This window comes from Euwallacea fornicatus, chromosome 12 (genome assembly GCF_040115645.1).
Source record: "Euwallacea fornicatus isolate EFF26 chromosome 12, ASM4011564v1, whole genome shotgun sequence".
Lineage (NCBI taxonomy): Eukaryota > Metazoa > Arthropoda > Insecta > Coleoptera > Curculionidae > Euwallacea > Euwallacea fornicatus.
Window position 1 is genome coordinate 74,765 of NC_089552.1, and position 17,245 is coordinate 92,009.

Genomic DNA, 17,245 nt, shown 5'->3' on the forward strand with positions numbered 1-17,245 from the left:
GCACACTTACTATTCTCTTAGCTATAAATAAAAACCCCTAAACGAATTTTTTTTGACAGTTCAATCATTCAAGTATGACAGGTATAATTGCCAAATTTGAATTTGACAACGAGTTGTTTTGTTATTTATCACAAAAATGGAGGAAGAGGTTGGAGAATACCCTGTACACAAAGCAGTTTTTGATAACGATTTGAAGAAATTGTCTAAATATTTAAGGAAGTACGATGTGGCAATTAAAGACAAACATGGTAAGATTTCAAATATCCCCTTATTTTCATCTCAACCTTAGAGAATCAGAATTAGAAACATTTGAATTCACCTTGTAAAACTTACTAAACACTACTCTTTTTAAACAATTTTTGGTTCTTGCATATGATTTAAAAATCAACAAATTTTCAAACATAACGTTACAGTTCTCCTGTCTGCTATCCATGATTATTTCTATACAAAAATTTTTTTAGGAAATACAGGGCTGCACCTGGCAGTTATGTTGGGGAGAAAAGGTAGGTAGTTATTCTAGTCATTGTACACACTTATATCGAAGTAATATCTCGTATCTGATCTTAATCTAATCGTATAAGTATTAAAGTTAATTAACTAAACTTTGATAACACAGAATGTGTACAACTCCTTTTAAACCATGATGCTCCAGTGAAGGTGAAAAATGGCTTAGGATGGACAGTTTTGGCTGAAGCAGTTAGCTATGGGCACCGTCCAACAAGTATATATTTTTCATTTACTTAAACAAGTAATATTCAATAAATAATTTTTATTCAGTTGTGTCCTTGGTGCGCAAATTCCGCCAACAATCCAAAGAACAAATGGAGCAGAGGAGGCCAAACCTTGTGGCAGCTTTAAATAAAATTGACAGTTTTTATATGGAGTTAAAGTGGGATTTTCAAAGTTGGGGTAGGTTTTTGTTACAGCCTTGAAATGGTTCTTAAGTATAAAGTTTTTTGTAGTTCCTCTGGTTTCGAGAATATTGCCTTCAGATGTTTGTAAAATCTATAAGTGTGGTGCTAATATCAGACTTGACACAACATTAGTAGATTTTTCTGACATGAGATGGGAAAGGGGGGACATTTCTTTTATTTTTTGTGGGGATGCAGATCCCACTGAGAGTCTCACTGTAATGGATAATGTGGGACAGTTATTTCAACGAGTTAGATATGAAGTACTATTGGGTTTGTTTTAAATGAAATGTAATTAACAATGTGACTTTAGGAAAATGAAATGGAAATAGAAGATGAAGTTAATCTTTTGATGTCCACTGATATATTGGCAGCCCAGATCTCAACAAAAAAAATATCATTTAGTAGGGCTCAGAGTGGATGGATATTTAGAGAAGATAGAAAAGTATGATTATTTTTGAGACAGGTACATAAATTTCAGTTAGCATGGAGATATTGTTTAGGAACTAGTTTCTGGCCAGTATGAAGCAGAACTCTACACAGTTCATGGCTTAAGCTTAGAGAGTAGGAAAAGGAGAGAGCATTTATCTTCAGATGATTTAGAAAAAAATAAGGCTCTTTTGCAGCATTTTACCAAAGGCACTTATAATGTGTATAATGAGGTATGAAGACTGATTTTTAAGCTGAAAATTAGTGACTGTAGGTTTTTTGGTTATAGAATATAAGAAGGACAAGTCTAACTCCTCCCCCAGAGAAAAATATATCATGGGATGAATATATAAATGCTGAAGTCAATAATTATCCTAGATTAGGTCGAGATCTCGTTTACAAGGAATCTTCAAAGCATTTTAAAGCGACAGTAGCAATGGTAAAGAAAGTTTACAGAGGTGTAAAAGTGAAAAAAACACTTGAGATATTTAATAAGGGATAAACCACTGAGAAATATTTCATATATCACTTCAGCTAAATCACAATTTCTTATATTTGCTCTGTGTTTCTACTGCTCTGCTTGAACTTCCTCATACTACTCTTACTTTCCATACACCAAACTTCTTTAGTGGTTTTCCCTTCTCATGTTTAAGATTTTTTAGTTATACAACTTTTCAGAGCAACGATTTTCCCCTGTCTGTAGAAATGCTCCTAAATGTTCTGGAAGTAATAGCACCCTTCAAACACTTCTCAAAATTGCGCGATTTTATCAATACGAAGTTGCCTTCGGGCTTTCCAGTGAAAATCGAGCTCCCTATTTTGCCTACAGTAACGGCTAAGATTACATTCCAAGAGTTTGAATTTAGGGACAATATATCTCCATCTATATTTGAAGTGCCTCGGATGTATCAAGAAGACCCTTCAAGGTATACTTTGGATTTTTTTTATATCGTTTTACATTAAGTCTGTAGGTTTCCCGACTTATGACGCCCTGAACTGACAAGCTGCTTCCAGCTCCATTTTGAGCCCAAACCACAGTTTCTGTCGGCTCACGAACGCGGCCGAGTCCACGCTAAAGGATCTTTGAGGGTCAAGAACATTGCTGTCAATCAAAAGCCCTATGACGGAACATCTGTTGTACTCTTAGAGATGCCCATGCTCTTCACTTTGGGCAGCATCTATGGAGCTAGCTGCTTAGTCTATGTCGAGTAAGTGGAATTTTTCGACAGTCTGTAATTATTTCTGTCCGCTTATTCGTTTTATTTTAAAATTTAACTATTGTCTAAGATGGCAAGAAAAAAAGTGTTACAAGAGGAGTATGATGAGGTTGTTGTAGGTAATGTGTGTTTGCTTCTTCATCTAAACGAAAGTGGTCTTGGAAACAAGGATTAGTTGATTTAAGGTTAAGTTATAAAAAAAATGTTTCAATGTTTCTTAAAGATTTTTCTAGGTTCTCATGAGTTTAAAGTCAGTTGCATTACTAAAGCGGTTAATCGGGAAAATGTACCCTTCTGACTTATTATTTACATTTCCCAAGAAATAAAAAAATCACATTGATGTTGAATTTCTATTGAGAACATGTTTGTTGTTTAGCTATCTAGTTAAAAATTACATGTGTCTGAATTTTTGTCCCTCAACCCCGATAACTAGCGCATTATATTAACATAAAGACATATCAAAAACCTTTCTGTCTGTAGTGTCTATGTTTTTAGTTATATCTAAACTAGTCAATACTTTCTACACTTATAATTTACACCGATTCTTTCTGGCCAAATATGCAATCAACGTACCGCCCTAGTGTGTGTCCACATCGTCTCTACTGTGTGTTTTTGAGCTGTTTGAATTTACAAGAAATGGCTCTAATATACAAGTATACTATTAGGATTATTAACCTAAAAACACATTGTAAAACTGACTGTAATATTGTAAATAGAGCTTTAATATTTAGTGTTTTTCGTTTATTTAAAAGGGAATTTAAAGAAAACTGGGTGTATTTGCACATTATATATTTTATGTACATACAAAAAAGTATCTATTTCTTATGAAAAAGCAACCCTAAAATATCTTTGGTTGCTTCAACTAACGGATTTGAATTTTCCTTATTTCCTCCTGAAGGTGTAGCAGTAAAGGAACCGTTTGCTATAATTTCAGCAGTTTTTTCCGGGCATTTATACATCTTATTGATTTTCGTTAAATCGCCTTTGCTGAACCCATCTCGCTGGCCCATTTTTGCCACTTTCGATCCGTCCTAGGATTCGTCATTCAAAAAATCACCTTGTGTGGTTAAATACAAACCTTTGGAATGATGGTTTTTTGGCCATTTACAGAAAAGGCAGTACTGGAATAGTGCATCACTGACCTATAATCATATGGTATTCCAAATCCTATAGTTTTAGTTGCGTCTGCCTTATCAAAATTATTCTCATGACCTACAATAACAATTTTTATTTTGTGATTACTAGGATTGATTATCTAATAACCTTTTCGAATATTTGACCAAGCAATAGTCACAAAATCGTCCCTTTCAAATCGGTTTTGCTCATGCAAAAAGCCAGCAGCGTGCATTAGTTCATGGATGGGTGTTCCCACTTTGTAAGTGCACGAAGGGCTCTGCAAATTTACGTCTTGTTTACCCCCAATGCGACCCACACTAGACCAACATCCTGTGTTTGTGTTTACTATAGAAATGTAGTCGGTATCTGTAGATGTACGTTTGCGGAACCTTTTTGAAAGTAAAAAAAAAAATCAATCGTTAAATATTCCTATATTAAATAGATACTAGTTTAACAATTATCGCTCGAGAAATTCCTCCTATTTCTTACTTGAGACAAGTATATTTATGATACAGGGACATAGCCCTATTGATCATATTTAAGCTATCGATGTTGAAATATCCATCTATGGAATAAGGAATCACACCATTAGGCCACCTGCAAAAAATACCAATCGATTTGACGTAAATTTTTATGATAAGATTAATAATAACCTGGCACTTTCCGCTATAAGCCCATTTTTCCCCCTCCTGGGAAAAAGAATATCTCCTTCGGCATACTCTCCCAATTCTTCTGGATTAGCATCGGAAGTTGCATTCCAATTTTCTAGAATTTTACCTGTTTCTGGACTTGGTTGTCTATAATGTATAAACACTATAATCTAATTTCGAATGAAAGAAAATAGCTACCTAAAAACTCTATTTCCCAAATAGGACAAATCGGGTATTTCTTCATCATTATTATTTTCATTAAGTGGCATTAAATACACTGACATCACTGAGCAACTTGCAATAAAAAGCATTACACACGCGCCTTTTTTATCCATATTCAAAATCACTATAAGAATTGCTAGTCTTTTACAATAATTCACCCATAAAAGACGGTTTTATATTTCGAAAACTACTACGTATAAATGTAGACATTTCTGTTATCTGGAGAAATTTGAATTTAAAAGTACCTCCAAGCATAAAATTTTTATTTGGAGCAATAGAATGCCAAAACCTCACTATCATAGTAATGGGTTGAATTTATTACTTATGTAATTTATAGGATTTTACTTGATAACTTTTGCGACCTGCTAAAAATTAACTATCTGGGTCACTCTTGTATAAAATTGGCTCAGATTTGTTTGGATTGGATCTGGCAAAGTAACTTTTATGAATATTCAATATGTTTCCTTTAAGCTTAATTTTTTTTGCTGTTTGGTTGTTTGAATTTTTTGAAGAAATTTAATTACAGATTTTTTAGGTATCGACGTTCAAATGTTGAATAACAGCAAAAAAGTATTTTGGTATTTTAATTTTTTATGGGTTTTCACAAAATTTATTTTTATCTAGCCTGGATATCTCACATGTCGGTCTTAGAAACGTGAGAACATACAATCTCGTGATACATAATTGATTTGTGGATATAAAGTACATTTCTCCGCAAAAAAGATGTACTTCACAGGTGTCATTTTGACCAACCGTTTTCGAGGTATTTATAGTTTAATTATTCGATACACATTTAAATTCGTGATTTGTCATAACTGTTTCTAAAAAATAGTAAATCGTATGTATCAAAGCAGTAGAAAAAAATGATACACAATTGTTTAACATTCTTAAACAATTTACGAAATAAAACACGGTTGATTTAAAAAAATGTAATTATCATCTTCATGAACATGCTTCCCAGGGAAAAAAGGTTCGCCATAAGAAATAGTTAAAATATTCTTGTTACTTCAAAAATAAAATAAATATTACACAACTTAAAAACAATAAACTTTAAGACTGGATAAGAGAGCATTAATTTACTAGAATTGAAATATCGGACGGAATTTTTTAACATAAATAGTTAAAGTCAACTATGATGTGTGTCCATTATTAAAACCCCCTTAGCGTCTTTTAATCTCACCCTCCCATTAGCATATACAGTCTCTACAGTCCCATCTTTATGCAGAGTTCGAATCGTTCCATCTGGATATTCTCTTCTCTGAAATATATAACCAAAAGATAATACAATTTCTAGAAAAATCTGGTCGTCAGAGCCCTCAAGCACCTTATATTCTTCAGTGTGTATTTCTCGTTGCCCATTGGGTAACAAGATTATCTGATCTCCTTGTAGGTTTTTCACAGTTTTCCTGCCATCAGGGAAACGTTGTTCTTCAGTACCATCCGCATTTATAATCCTTAAAGTACCGTCAGGAAATACCACTTCAGTTCGGCCATCTGTATGTTTGGTGCACTTATGCCCACTATATTTTTTAACATGAAAAATGTACATAAAAATTTCATCAAACTTACTCTTTGAATTCCATCACCTCAGTACCATCTGGGTATTGAACATGCCATGAATCAGCAAGAGCGTAGTGATACCTGTAAATTACAGTTAACATTCGAAAGGAGATTATCTGATTTAAGTTACTTAATTATTTTGTCGCTCAATGAAGTTTCCTTCGTGTCTCCGTTAAAATATTTCATCTTTTTTATGTTTCCATCAGCGGATATTGTCTTGAGATTGCCATTACTGTATACTATTTCTATTGAACCATCTGGTAAGGTTCTTTCAGTCTTTTCTAAAACACTTAATGAGCACAAATCGTTTTTAAGAAGTTTGGAATTTTTTACCGAGATTTGTAGAACAGCTAACGTTTTTGGGATTCGTAATATTTTCGAACGTGGTTTCGTATTGTTGCTCAATTGATAGACTATTGAACGGAGTGTCATTTAAAGTTTTTTCGGGGATATAATTGTCTTTATTTAATTTAGCGGGAATGAGTTTTTGATCGTCCTGAAACAAACATGTTTTGAGACTTTGAGGAGAGCAGTAAATTGGGGCTGAAAATTGAATTAACAAATAGTTTTTCTTTAAGCTTAAACGTGTAGTAGAAAATCTACTTTTCCAAGCTTGAAATTAATCGTGATGTAACTTGAAATAAGATGGGGCAAATAAAGAAGAAAACATGTTTCACAGGTTTGCAAACTAAGTTAAATCCAACCTGACAAGTTGAAAAAATTAGATGAAAACCTTACCTTAATTGTTTTATTTCTCTGTTTCTCTATTTTACAAATGTCGTTAATATTAGAACGCATTTCTTCTTCGAAAGACTCTTCTACCTCCATATTCCCATTCCCAGACTTATTAGTTTGCTTTTTCAAAGTCTCTTCCGTCAACTTGGATAAATTTTTGTTAATTTTGTGCAGCATTTTGACTTCCTGCGGCCTGCGAGCGTATTTTTGACTAACACTGAAACCTTGAATTATTTTTTTGCAAAGAGCATTTCTTACTACATACATCAATTTGGCATTTTCTTTCTGTAATTTTTCAACGGTGCTGCGTAGCTCGTTCAGTTCCTTTTCTTGTTGCTTTATCTGAGTGCGCAAGCGAGCCTGAGTAGCCCCATTTTTGCTGTCTTTGAGTTTTACTAATTCTTTTACATCAGCCAGCTCTTGTCTAAGATTAGTGATTTCTTCACGTTCTTTTTTAGTTGGGCGACTTTGGGCTTCTTTCACATAACTATAAAGTTTCGTTTGAAGATAACCTTAGATGTGAATTTTCTAAAAGTGTCTTACGTTTCAAAGTAGCATTTTTCTTTTGCAAACTTCATGCGTTCGTTGTTTAAATCCATTTCTAATTTTTCCAATTTTTCCTCGTAGTCGTCTTCGATTTTTTTAATAGTTTTCTGAAGTTTTTCAGATTCTTTTTGAAGTTCTTTCAAATTTGATTTTAGACGGACATTATCATATTCTGTTTGCCTACATTGTTCATTTCTAATTGAATATTTAGACCTGAAGAACTACATATCTTGTAGATTACATATATTCCATGAAAGTAGTAGAGGAGAGTTATAGATTGGAGAATGAAACAAATTATAACCAAGAAATTCAAATACACAATGAAAAAATCTTAACAATGCTGTTTTCATTGCATCGAGTAAAATATCATAACCAACAGTGGTAGTCATTTTTCTGGGAAAAATTAGCTAAAATGTGTAACATACACGTCGATCTATCTTTAGTTAAAATACCTACTTTTAGTCTCTTCGCTAGTGTTCATAAATAACTCCTATCCAAAACTACCTTTTCCTTACCTCAATTTTTCACAATCCTCGCATCTTGCTTCCCTTAGAGTTTCGTCTAATTTCGAGTAATTGAAACTCGTATTAACACCAATGTCAATCTTTCCAAAACTTCCACTTTGTTCCGTGGTCTCATACTCTGTATAATTTTCCCTCAAACTAGGAGATCTCGACGACCAACGGGTATTTTCATTTGAAAAACTCGTATTGGCAGAGACCGTTTCTTCCAACCGTTTCTCCAGCAAATCTAAAAATATCTTTAAGTGCAAATTTTACTATAATAAGCTAAACTCTACCTTGTTCGACCTTACATAACTTGAGCAGGAACTGCTGAAGGATGTTAGTTTTAGCAGATACTTCCCTAAGCTTCATTTGAATGGTTTCTGGGATATATTTAGATACCATTATGTCATCTACCATGTTCACTTCTTGAGCTTCGTCAATCACAAGTTTTTTTTTCTGAGGAGTGCTGGCCAATAATTTCATTACACTGGCATTTGTGGAACAAAAAGAGCTGTTGTTTGCTTTTTCTTCTAAAGCCTCAAATAATTTAAGCTCTTTCTCTAGTCTCAATTCTTCAAGAGTGAAATCATTTATTTGTGGAATTATTTTGTGGTTCTTAATTTCAGTAAGATTATCTCTAAAAACATACATTAGAATAGCTTTGACTGCATGCATTTAATTGCATACGGTATATCATTGCAGATTAGGGCACTCTTTACTTCAAAATCTTGATGAATAAAATGTGACTTCACCAGATCATTTGTGGACTCACCTATAAGAGCCATTTATTAGATCTGTCAAAAACTTATGGTGGGGTAGTTTATATATGTATACCTGCAACTTGTTTGTTAGAAGATGTTTTAAATAACAGTTCATTTGCCACAATTTTATTCCCAGGTGGCTCAAATTGTTTGTCTTCAGGGCTTAAGCTCTTTCTAAATTGATCATAGTTCTCCAAACTTTCGTTGTCACTCTCCGAATTGATGGTAGGTTTGTGGAAACTGTCTTTCTTTTCATTACATTTTTCGCTATCTTCAAAAACTTGCCTCCATGTTCCTTGAGGTTTAACAAATTCTGGTAATTCCAAAGGACTTAAGTCTACTTCTTGATAATAAGAAGGCATTGATTGCTTTAAAACACCCTTAGGAGTTTTTGGTTGACCAACCTTTAAGAATGCTAGAAAAAGTTGTGATTTTTGATTGAAAGTAAATGTTTGGGTTTTGATTAATATTATCCAATCCATGAAACATTTTGAACTTTCTGTAGACTTCCATGCAATTGTGGTATGTAACTAATTAAAATAAGTATTTTCAAGACCCAAGGCATCCATCAATTATGAATATACCAAAAGATTTAAAAGTAACTTTTATAGCAGGTACTATAACCTCATGTATGCCACTGATAACTTACTGTTTCCTTTTTTCTTTTCCAAGTTCTCAGTATTTACTTTATTAACATGTGTCGGTGTCGGAGCCATCTTAAAACGTGCCAATCCCTGTCCTTTCCTCAGAAAAGGCCTTATCTGTTTTGTATTAATTTTTACAGGAGCATCTTCTACCAAATGCTCAAATGGCTTTGCAGGTGAAACCTTTTTGTTGTCCCATTCAACGGAACTAATTTCCTTCTTCTCTCTGAAATACAAATTAAAACTAGGGTTCAGTGAAACGTTTTATCTGATAATTTACCTTGAGGAAGGAGACTTCTTTTGAGATTGTTGAAGTAGGTTCTCAAAGCTTCCTTGCCACTGTTTCAATTCTTGCAATTTTGCTAATCTCAGAGAGGGAGGAATAGCCATTGTTTCGAGATGGTTATATAGACATTATTCACGTATAATTTTAAAATAACAGAATACTGAAAAAGAAAGAAATATTTTAACTTCTTGAATTTTTTGGACGTTAAAAGTGTTTGAAAATTGTTTGGTATGTAAGAGTGAGAGTTTTAAGGGGCTTTTGAATCTTACTTACTATGTTTACTCTTTTGTTTTTTGTTCTAGATGTTCCACATCACCCTACACCTGAATCTGCTTCTGAACATAACATATTCCACTGTGAGCACTCTATAATGGAAAGAACCGAAGCATTACAACTTCCTATAACCTAACCCAATTTTCTAACAAAATATTTTAAAAATAATATCAATTTTTATTATCTTTTAGGACCTACTTAAATAGTAAGATAACTAATGATCAGTATTTGTGCTTCGAATTAAATTTTCCTAGGAATTCACAGATATTTTAAAATGTGAAAATCAGTTACACCGACCCAAAAATAGTCGCAGTTTCGAGCTCCGTTAATCCGTTATCCACTATGGGAGGCGTAAATAAAGATGTAGAGATTCAGAATTTCTTTATATTTAATTCTTCATTTGGCCCTAAAGAGGGAGAGGTAAATTAAAATAATTTATAAATTACTTCATAAAGTAATCCCACTTAAGAGAATAGAGGATTATATTTTGACAGATTCATAAATTTGTGAGTTAGTTTAGATAGGACTATGTGAAGTGCATACAGGGCGTAACACGTGACAATGCATAGGATAGAAAGTTGGTTTTACATTATACCAATTATGATTTATATGAACAGCAGTTCATATTGTTTGTAATAGTATATTGCCCAATATTTTCATAGGGTTGTTCATAAAAAGCATTTTTTTACATAAAAAGACCGAATAAAAAAACAAAGGCTACATTTGAAAATGAGTTTTAATATTAATAATTTGTTTTTAATCAACTTTAGTACAAATCATATTATACTAGCTTTTTTATTTTATTTATGTATTCCATTTAACAGTATAAATATTTTGTCTAATCTTCATAACAAACAATCTTGATTGCCCCTTCTAAATAAAAAAATTATTATTTTTTATTATTAAATTAGGTTCTACAAGAATACTTGGAATTCTTGGAACTGACTGAAAAATAAACTATCTTATTTAAAAAGTGTACATTGCATATAATTCAAAAACTTTTATATGAATGTTTTCCTTAATACCCATTTAAAACCGAGCTATTTTTCAGGAATTAAAAAAAATATTGTTCTACTATCCAACCACGGATAATACATCTGTGCAAGTTGAAAATCTGAGCCTAGTAGAAGGGGTTATCAAGTTTACACAGTAAGTATTTTCAACAATAAAAACATTAAAAGTCCATTTTTGGTTTTGTTTGAGGACCTTCAATCCGTCATCCTCAGTGAGTTCTCTTCATATGAGCAAATTGAGGCAGCTGTATTTTGAACCTGAACCTGATTTTTGGATTGTTTTGGTAAATTTCAGAATTTGTGATGATCAACACAACTTTCTTTATAATTTTTCTGCAGACCCTCACATTACCAATTGTGGCGAACGTGAAAGAAAATATTAGTTCTATAGAGTATTTAGAGGAAGACGTACAGGATAATGTGTTTGAAGCTGTTTTAAAGCAAACTTACCATGTTTATAGATTATTTTGGGGTACCCTTACAGACACTCTTAGCAAAAATGATTTGGGTACCTTAAAAAATCAATTGGAGGCTTTTTATAACGCAGTGAGTGCGCGTTTTATAAAATTATATATACCCATAGTAAATAAAATATTTTAGTACCTAAAACTTCAGAAAATTGAACATGCAGATATTCTGAATATTTTCAGAGGAATTCAATATTTACCATTAGACAGGCAACATTTTTTAAAAATTCAATGCTTCATAAACTCTTTGGAATCCAAATGGGGTTTTGTTTTACACACTGCATTTCTTTACAATGAACATGTGATATGGTGGGTTACAGATTAATCCTAACTTTGAATCATTATTGTCTTTCAAACTTTTCTAGGAGTGGCATTGAGCCCAATAGTATGCAAATTGTTTATCAATATTTGATATCCTCGCTTTTACCTGCAAATGTAGAGGTAGAGCTTCAAGGTGGTTCAATTCCCAGACATTCTCCATCTCCCTTCAGTACTCTTAGACACGGTAGATTTATCACTGGGCCTACTAACCTAAAACAAGCAAAAGTAATTGGAAAAGTGCCCAAAGTGCACTTATTTGAGGAGCAATGTTTGAAGGAGTTTCATTTGGTTGTTTATAGAGCTCTTAGTGCTACACTTTGTTTGTTTATTGATGGTAAAATTATGCGTTAAAAATTGAATTTGATCTGAATTCGAGGTTTTGTTTAGGAAGTCATGAATTGACTTTAGACGACTTCAAAGCACTAGATGAATATATGAATCCAAAGTTATCGCCTATTGTAAACGACATTGCCGATTACTGTGCAACGCAGGTTGTGACTCCGTCTAATGTGCCTGAATCATCGCCTAAATTTATTTACTTCAATAAATTGAATTTGGCCTATAAAAGCACCGTAAGTTGGAATTTCACTAACAACCAACATACACACACACACACACACACACACACTGTATATTTCATTCATTAATAGGAGAATAATAGATACAAATTTAAGGTCCATTTAGACAATAAACACACTGGAAATATTTCTTGCCCCAAAGAGTCTTTAAGGATAATGGCAGATATGAACGATTCAAGCAAATGTTTGGGCCTTTCGGGAGAAAACATCGTGAAAACTACTAATGATTACTGGGTATTTAGTAAAACTTCAAATTTGAGGGAGTTTTACATTGTCTTACAGCAGAAGAATGCCAATTTAATTGGGATTAGTGGTATGAAGATTGTTTGCAATAATATTTTTGCTTGGTCGTTACTTGTGATGTTGTAGAAGAAGTAAAGCGCCTTTGCGAGACAGAACTGCAAGGGATATTCTTTCATCCTATGTGACCCTGGGATTTCCTTAGGAATTCGAATAAAGTTAATTTATAATTATTCTATTAATTCTGTGTATTTGCGTATCATTATCTACTTGTAATGTGAATAAAAATAATTAATGTTATTGTTTTCACAAACGTGCTTTTTTTCCTTTGAAAGTATTAGTTCGAGGTATTTTTTATTAATGCAAAGATGGAGTACGAAGTCTTCAGAATCTAAAATGTAACGATATTTTCTTCACTAAAAAACGTATATATTTAGAATCAATCTTACCGACATGAATGTGGGCAAGGTAAGACGAGAAAATCTTCCTGCCGTAAAGAAAACAGGTTTCCTGGTCCTTAGCATAGTAAACATAAGGCTTTTTTTATACTGGGTATCTGTTGCCAACCAATTGCTTTCCCAAATATGTTGAGGTAGTTCCTGAAACTATATACATAGCCTTTACGTACGGAAGGCAATTCTCAATTTCTATTGAGAAAATTACCTTTAATGTTACTTCATTTCCAAACCAGCAGTAAAGGTACAATTGATAGGACATTGCCATCATGTACACAAATTCGATTAAAAACTGTTTACTCAGAGGAGGGGCCTAGAAAAAAAAGCAAGGAGAAATCACCGAAAACGAAACCTAACTTACTATAGACACCAAATATAGGCACGTGCACAGAATAAATAGTGTAGCAGTCACTTGGCATAAAGTTACGAATCGATGCACATTTTCCAGTTGCTCGCTAGCTCTGAAAATTCTTTTCTAATTGAAAAAAACGCTAGAAAGCAATAAAATACTTAAAAAGAGTCTGAAGATGCTTCACAATTTTCAACAGCTCCATTTTCATTGAATTTATAAGTACAATGTTCTCCTGAATCGGTTGGTTGCGTGATGCCACAGTATCATGTTGTACCATACATCTTTCTCTCACAGTGCTAAAAGCTCCTTGAATTATGACCACATTTCCAGTAATACAGTTGATTATATTTATAAATAACGAATCCATTCCTACAATGCTGTAGGCATAATTGAACATGGGACCTGCATTCGTGAGTTTATCGTGTATATTTGAAGTTTTTGGGTGTCTCTTGAGTTCTGTACCTGCCTGATAAGCCATTGCTAGCAAATATTTAAGTCCTGTATTATATGAAAAGGGCATCCAGCTATAGTAGGGCAAGTTTACTGGCAGCATTGTGGAATTTCTAGAAGATTTTAGCAAACGTACTGTGGTAATGGTTGGAGGAATATAAGAGGACGTTAAGGTCGCATGGGCTAATAGGAGAAACATTAATGAATATTTTTGCCCGATTTTCTTGTATCTTTGGGAGATTTCGCTGGGCTGATATTTCTATAATTTTTTTTAATTAGCACTTGTTACAATTTTTATAATAAACCTACCTCGTATCCTTCATAATAAAATTGTGGATCCTCCAAAGCAGCCATAATCCGAATTAAGTAATTCCCATAAAAATACCAGAAAACCACTTTGATGGCCCCCATGAAGTGAGTCAGGAAGAAATTAACGTTTTTAATTAATTCGTATTCGTTTTTGAAAGTGTAGAATAAGGACACAAATTCCGTAAAAGTGAACCATAAGTTGACGAAAGCAAATACCAAAATTGCATAAAAGGTGTAGCAAATCTGGATATATTTGTTAATGGTAGAGGGTCTCCAGAGGCCTGCACATCTTAAGATCCAGCGATTAACCGAAAAAAAGTCCTGAGCATATTTTGCGTTGTTGCCGTTTGATGATTTAGTGAACATTGTTATTTGTGTTAAGGCGCAAAAGAGGGAGTGATTTATAAAGTAAGTCATCCAATTTATTATTAATCAACAATTCATTTTGTGCCACTTCGTGCACGTATGTGAAACGTTTTTTTTTGTGACTCTTTTCATCGCTCAAGTGTCACGAAAAGGGAATACATTAGTAGAAAAATCAGGATAGCTGTTTTTGCTGCCATAGAATTATTATTTATTCATCACTAAGTTTTAAATGAAACAACTGGTCATCATGACAGTTCCACATGAATTGACCTCATTTTTCTTTTTGGTTACCGTAGTTGACGTGGAATTATCACTTAATATTCTAACAGTGTTAATGGTTTAACAAGACATCGAAAAACTGATCTTCGTAATATTTCAAAAAAATATTGTTGCTAAGCAATTCCAAGTTTAATATAGAGAGATAAATAACACAAATATGACAATGGTGTTCTAATAGATTAATTGACGTCACCTTCCATTTTAATACATTTACCTACAACATATTTTAAGATACAAGAAAGAGAAATCGAAATCACTATGATGTACAAGTTGCAAGGTAGGCCTTGCAATTGCAACAGGAATGTCAGTGCTTTTACAGAAATCTACGCAATAAGGAATCAGAGAGCAAAGCTAGCATGTAGAAAAACCATTTCTAGTTGGAATATTTGGGAACGACGATATGTAAAGAAGCTCGTGATGTTAAAATACTAACCCAGCAAGGCACAAAACTAGAGTAATAACATGAGTCTTAGTATTGTGTTTTTTCTCCATTGTAGAGGTAATATTAGAATAACAGGAGAGGCAGACGGTGTTCGCTTAATCTGGACCAATTAACATCAGCTGAGTAACGGTTCCCGTGGTTTTCACTATATTCACTATAAAACAAAAATAAAATATAATAATAAAATTATTTCAGTCTGATGCGCTTAACTCTATCTTTCTGTTAATCCTATCTAAACGTACCGATTTCTATTTCAGGAATAATAAAGATAGATAAAGTTCCTTGTAAAAAGAGACTTTTAAAGATATACAAGGTAACTCATTTTCGATGCAGCACCATTAGGTTATTTGATGTGATAATGTATGAGTATTACTTTTAAAGATGCGTTTGGCTTAATTTTTATTTATTGGTTGTTTTGAAGTGTATGATAAATTTGTGAAATTCACATTGACAGCCCTTAAGATATAGTTATTATTATTTTGTTGCAAATGGATGTTTCACTGAAATACTTATAAAAAAAATCAGGATACAGGAACAAGCAGAAGTTAATATTCCCTTAAACTCCACCAAGAATCTAAATGCGAAATCGTAAAAAGCTCGATACAAATGCCATATTCCTAACATTTTTATATTCGTCAATTTTTTTAAATATAGGGTGTAACATAAGAAGGATTTTCCTTTTAACACGACATAGCCCTCAAAAAACTAAGTAATACTTTTTTATATAACATTTTTTTAAATATCCAAAACAACCGAAATATGCGCCTGTGAAAGTTTTAATAAATACTACCACTTTAGCTACTAATCACTCCGGAATTGGTTACTAAAGGTGTTCGAAATTGTCTTCATTGGTTTCATTTGCCCAAATTGTCGCTCGCCTTATCCACGATTCTGTGAGTGCTGTTAGAAGAGATGGTTTTCTTTTAATTATTTCTGCACCGTTTTCTATCCGTTCACGCAATTTTTACACCGTGTTAATTTTACTCGTAAACACTAAATTTTGCACGTAACCCCACAAATAAAAATCACATGGATTAAGGTTCGATGATTTTGCGGGCCACCTTATTGGTCCGTTGCGATCTATCTACTTGTTAAAAAATTGATCGTTTAAAAAATTCCGTACTTCACACTTGAAATAAGGTGGACCACCGTCATGTAAAAACTATATAGACTGTCTAACACTTAAACGCACATTTTCAAGAAGTTCAGGCAAATTATATTCCAGAAAATGGAGATAGTCTAAGTCCGTCATTCGATCTGGAAGACAAAGGGAACCGATAAGCATGCCATTAACTATGCTGGCCCCAAACATTTAAAGATAATCTCTGCTGGAAATTAGTTCGGCGAATAGCGTGAGGATTTTCCATTGCTCATACGTATGTATTTCGAAAATTATTTATTCCGTTACGGGTAAAAATTGATTCATCCGTTATCAGAATAAACTTAAGGAAATTTTCATTACGAGCGGTTTCCTGTAAAAGCCATTCACAAAAATATACTCTTGAGAGATGGTCTTGTGGCATTAATGCTTTAACTCGTTGCTCGTGGTGGGGATAAAGTTGGTTTTCATTCAAAAATTTTCCACCTTGCTATGTGAGATGTAGGAACTTGCTCTGCGATTCTTCCAGTACCAGTAGTTCGATTGTCATGAACGATATATAAAACACGCTACTCAATGGGTGTCATTCCAGGTGGCCTAGGTCATCCAGCATGTCCATCATGCATTGCTATTAGGTTTTCAGTTTCACCAGCTCTTCCAACAAGATAAACAAATCTACGGGCTGCAGGATGATGTCTTTTCGGAAAACGCTCAGCATAAAATCGCGAAGCTGCGAAGGCATTTTGGTGATACTCTCTGTATATCAACATGTCCACCAATTCGTAATTCGAATAATTATGGGCCATTGTCAATTTAATAGTATCAATAGTAATTGTTTATCAAAATAACACCTGGAGCTAAATTTCACGACTGATTTTTAAGCGGCGCCAGTAAATTGCATAAAAACAGTAAACATTAAATGTTTTTTGCGTTTTTGCAATAGCTGATAATTTTTTGTGGGACATTTTATCTCTTTTACATTGAATTACTCTTTTATGCCGGAATGGATTTAGATTTT

General features: G+C 33.3%; 5 protein-coding genes across 14 annotated transcripts; 2 read left to right on the forward strand and 3 right to left on the reverse strand.

Moving 5' to 3' along the window:
• The first annotated feature begins 97 nt into the window (after window positions 1-97).
• Window positions 98-3,287, forward strand: LOC136342444 (ankyrin repeat domain-containing protein 13C). The gene is made up of 10 exons (XM_066288273.1): window positions 98-248; window positions 462-503; window positions 617-721; window positions 778-909; window positions 963-1,174; window positions 1,225-1,356; window positions 1,415-1,573; window positions 1,630-1,779; window positions 2,019-2,266; window positions 2,312-3,287. The coding sequence occupies exons 1-10, from the start codon at window positions 137-139 to the stop codon at window positions 2,325-2,327; spliced, it is 1,308 nt and encodes a 435-aa protein (XP_066144370.1). The 5' UTR covers window positions 98-136; the 3' UTR covers window positions 2,328-3,287.
• Ccz1 (vacuolar fusion protein CCZ1) lies at window positions 2,418-12,788 on the forward strand. Of its 4 annotated transcripts, none has more exons than XM_066288264.1 (11): window positions 2,418-2,548; window positions 9,886-10,061; window positions 10,111-10,276; window positions 10,908-11,005; window positions 11,060-11,153; window positions 11,209-11,415; window positions 11,470-11,645; window positions 11,702-11,991; window positions 12,045-12,229; window positions 12,332-12,548; window positions 12,605-12,788. In XM_066288264.1, the coding sequence occupies exons 3-11, from the start codon at window positions 10,199-10,201 to the stop codon at window positions 12,661-12,663; spliced, it is 1,404 nt and encodes a 467-aa protein (XP_066144361.1). In that variant the 5' UTR covers window positions 2,418-2,548; window positions 9,886-10,061; window positions 10,111-10,198; the 3' UTR covers window positions 12,664-12,788. The 4 variants fall into 4 exon arrangements, with proteins under 4 accessions (XP_066144361.1, XP_066144363.1, XP_066144360.1 ...); XM_066288266.1 differs by having other exon boundaries at window positions 10,121-10,276; XM_066288263.1 differs by lacking the exon at window positions 2,418-2,548 and adding an exon at window positions 9,356-9,473 and having other exon boundaries at window positions 9,886-10,276.
• On the reverse strand, window positions 3,320-5,427 carry LOC136342447 (hatching enzyme 1.2-like). Its single transcript, XM_066288278.1, has 6 exons — window positions 4,522-5,427; window positions 4,327-4,470; window positions 4,163-4,270; window positions 3,821-4,062; window positions 3,636-3,769; window positions 3,320-3,588 (listed from the first exon to the last, which is right to left on the reverse strand). Exons 1-6 carry the CDS (start codon window positions 4,656-4,658, stop codon window positions 3,373-3,375), a joined length of 981 nt encoding a protein of 326 aa, XP_066144375.1. The 5' UTR covers window positions 4,659-5,427; the 3' UTR covers window positions 3,320-3,372.
• On the reverse strand, window positions 5,460-9,834 carry Sas-4 (spindle assembly abnormal 4). Of its 2 annotated transcripts, none has more exons than XM_066288227.1 (14): window positions 9,578-9,834; window positions 9,303-9,523; window positions 8,727-9,068; window positions 8,580-8,664; window positions 8,201-8,529; window positions 7,902-8,136; window positions 7,384-7,599; window positions 7,106-7,327; window positions 6,844-7,057; window positions 6,439-6,601; window positions 6,236-6,386; window positions 6,115-6,186; window positions 5,870-6,065; window positions 5,460-5,803 (listed from the first exon to the last, which is right to left on the reverse strand). In XM_066288227.1, the coding sequence occupies exons 1-14, from the start codon at window positions 9,685-9,687 to the stop codon at window positions 5,672-5,674; spliced, it is 2,688 nt and encodes an 895-aa protein (XP_066144324.1). In that variant the 5' UTR covers window positions 9,688-9,834; the 3' UTR covers window positions 5,460-5,671. The 2 variants fall into 2 exon arrangements, with proteins under 2 accessions (XP_066144324.1, XP_066144322.1); XM_066288225.1 differs by having other exon boundaries at window positions 8,186-8,529.
• On the reverse strand, window positions 11,208-16,869 carry LOC136342443 (odorant receptor 2a-like). 6 transcript variants are annotated; one of them, XR_010732642.1, is made up of 7 exons: window positions 14,042-16,869; window positions 13,441-13,991; window positions 13,292-13,391; window positions 13,139-13,243; window positions 12,925-13,080; window positions 11,537-12,866; window positions 11,208-11,478 (listed from the first exon to the last, which is right to left on the reverse strand). XR_010732642.1 is itself a non-coding variant. In XM_066288271.1 (7 exons), exons 2-7 carry the CDS (start codon window positions 14,456-14,458, stop codon window positions 12,813-12,815), a joined length of 1,383 nt encoding a protein of 460 aa, XP_066144368.1. In that variant the 5' UTR covers window positions 14,459-15,282; window positions 16,321-16,869; the 3' UTR covers window positions 11,208-12,812. The 6 variants fall into 6 exon arrangements, 5 of the variants coding, with proteins under 5 accessions (XP_066144368.1, XP_066144367.1, XP_066144366.1 ...); XM_066288271.1 differs by having other exon boundaries at window positions 11,208-12,866; window positions 14,042-15,282; window positions 16,321-16,869; XM_066288270.1 differs by having other exon boundaries at window positions 11,208-12,866; window positions 14,042-15,282; window positions 15,919-16,869.
• Window positions 16,870-17,245: the final 376 nt, after the last annotated feature.

What these genes read in the sequence shown, in the direction of transcription:
- Ccz1 (XM_066288264.1), top strand. Translation starts at nt 10,199, where the DNA reads ATGGGAGGCGTAAATAAAGATGTAGAGATTCAGAATTTCTTTATATTT. An exon ending in TGGAGGCTTTTTATAACGCA is followed by an intron (nt 11,416 to 11,469) that starts GTGAGTGCGCGT and finishes AAAATATTTTAG; the next exon opens with TACCTAAAACTTCAGAAAAT. An exon ending in ATTTGGCCTATAAAAGCACC is followed by an intron (nt 12,230 to 12,331) that starts GTAAGTTGGAAT and finishes TACAAATTTAAG; the next exon opens with GTCCATTTAGACAATAAACA.
- Sas-4 (XM_066288225.1), bottom strand. Translation starts at nt 9,687, where the DNA reads ATGGCTATTCCTCCCTCTCTGAGATTAGCAAAATTGCAAGAATTGAAA. An exon ending in GGAAAAGAAAAAAGGAAACA is followed by an intron (nt 9,069 to 9,302) that starts GTAAGTTATCAG and finishes AACTTTTTCTAG; the next exon opens with CATTCTTAAAGGTTGGTCAA. An exon ending in TTGAGCGACAAAATAATTAA is followed by an intron (nt 6,187 to 6,235) that starts GTAACTTAAATC and finishes TGTAATTTACAG; the next exon opens with GTATCACTACGCTCTTGCTG.
- LOC136342444 (XM_066288273.1), top strand. Translation starts at nt 137, where the DNA reads ATGGAGGAAGAGGTTGGAGAATACCCTGTACACAAAGCAGTTTTTGAT. An exon ending in GTGGGATTTTCAAAGTTGGG is followed by an intron (nt 910 to 962) that starts GTAGGTTTTTGT and finishes AGTTTTTTGTAG; the next exon opens with TTCCTCTGGTTTCGAGAATA. An exon ending in TTCAACGAGTTAGATATGAA is followed by an intron (nt 1,175 to 1,224) that starts GTACTATTGGGT and finishes ATGTGACTTTAG; the next exon opens with GAAAATGAAATGGAAATAGA.
- LOC136342443 (XM_066288271.1), bottom strand. Translation starts at nt 14,458, where the DNA reads ATGACTTACTTTATAAATCACTCCCTCTTTTGCGCCTTAACACAAATA. An exon ending in GCCTATATTTGGTGTCTATA is followed by an intron (nt 13,244 to 13,291) that starts GTAAGTTAGGTT and finishes TTTTTTTTCTAG; the next exon opens with GCCCCTCCTCTGAGTAAACA. An exon ending in GAAATGAAGTAACATTAAAG is followed by an intron (nt 13,081 to 13,138) that starts GTAATTTTCTCA and finishes CTATGTATATAG; the next exon opens with TTTCAGGAACTACCTCAACA.
- LOC136342447 (XM_066288278.1), bottom strand. Translation starts at nt 4,658, where the DNA reads ATGGATAAAAAAGGCGCGTGTGTAATGCTTTTTATTGCAAGTTGCTCA. An exon ending in TTGGTCAAATATTCGAAAAG is followed by an intron (nt 3,770 to 3,820) that starts GTTATTAGATAA and finishes TTGTTATTGTAG; the next exon opens with GTCATGAGAATAATTTTGAT. An exon ending in AAAAAACCATCATTCCAAAG is followed by an intron (nt 3,589 to 3,635) that starts GTTTGTATTTAA and finishes GACGAATCCTAG; the next exon opens with GACGGATCGAAAGTGGCAAA.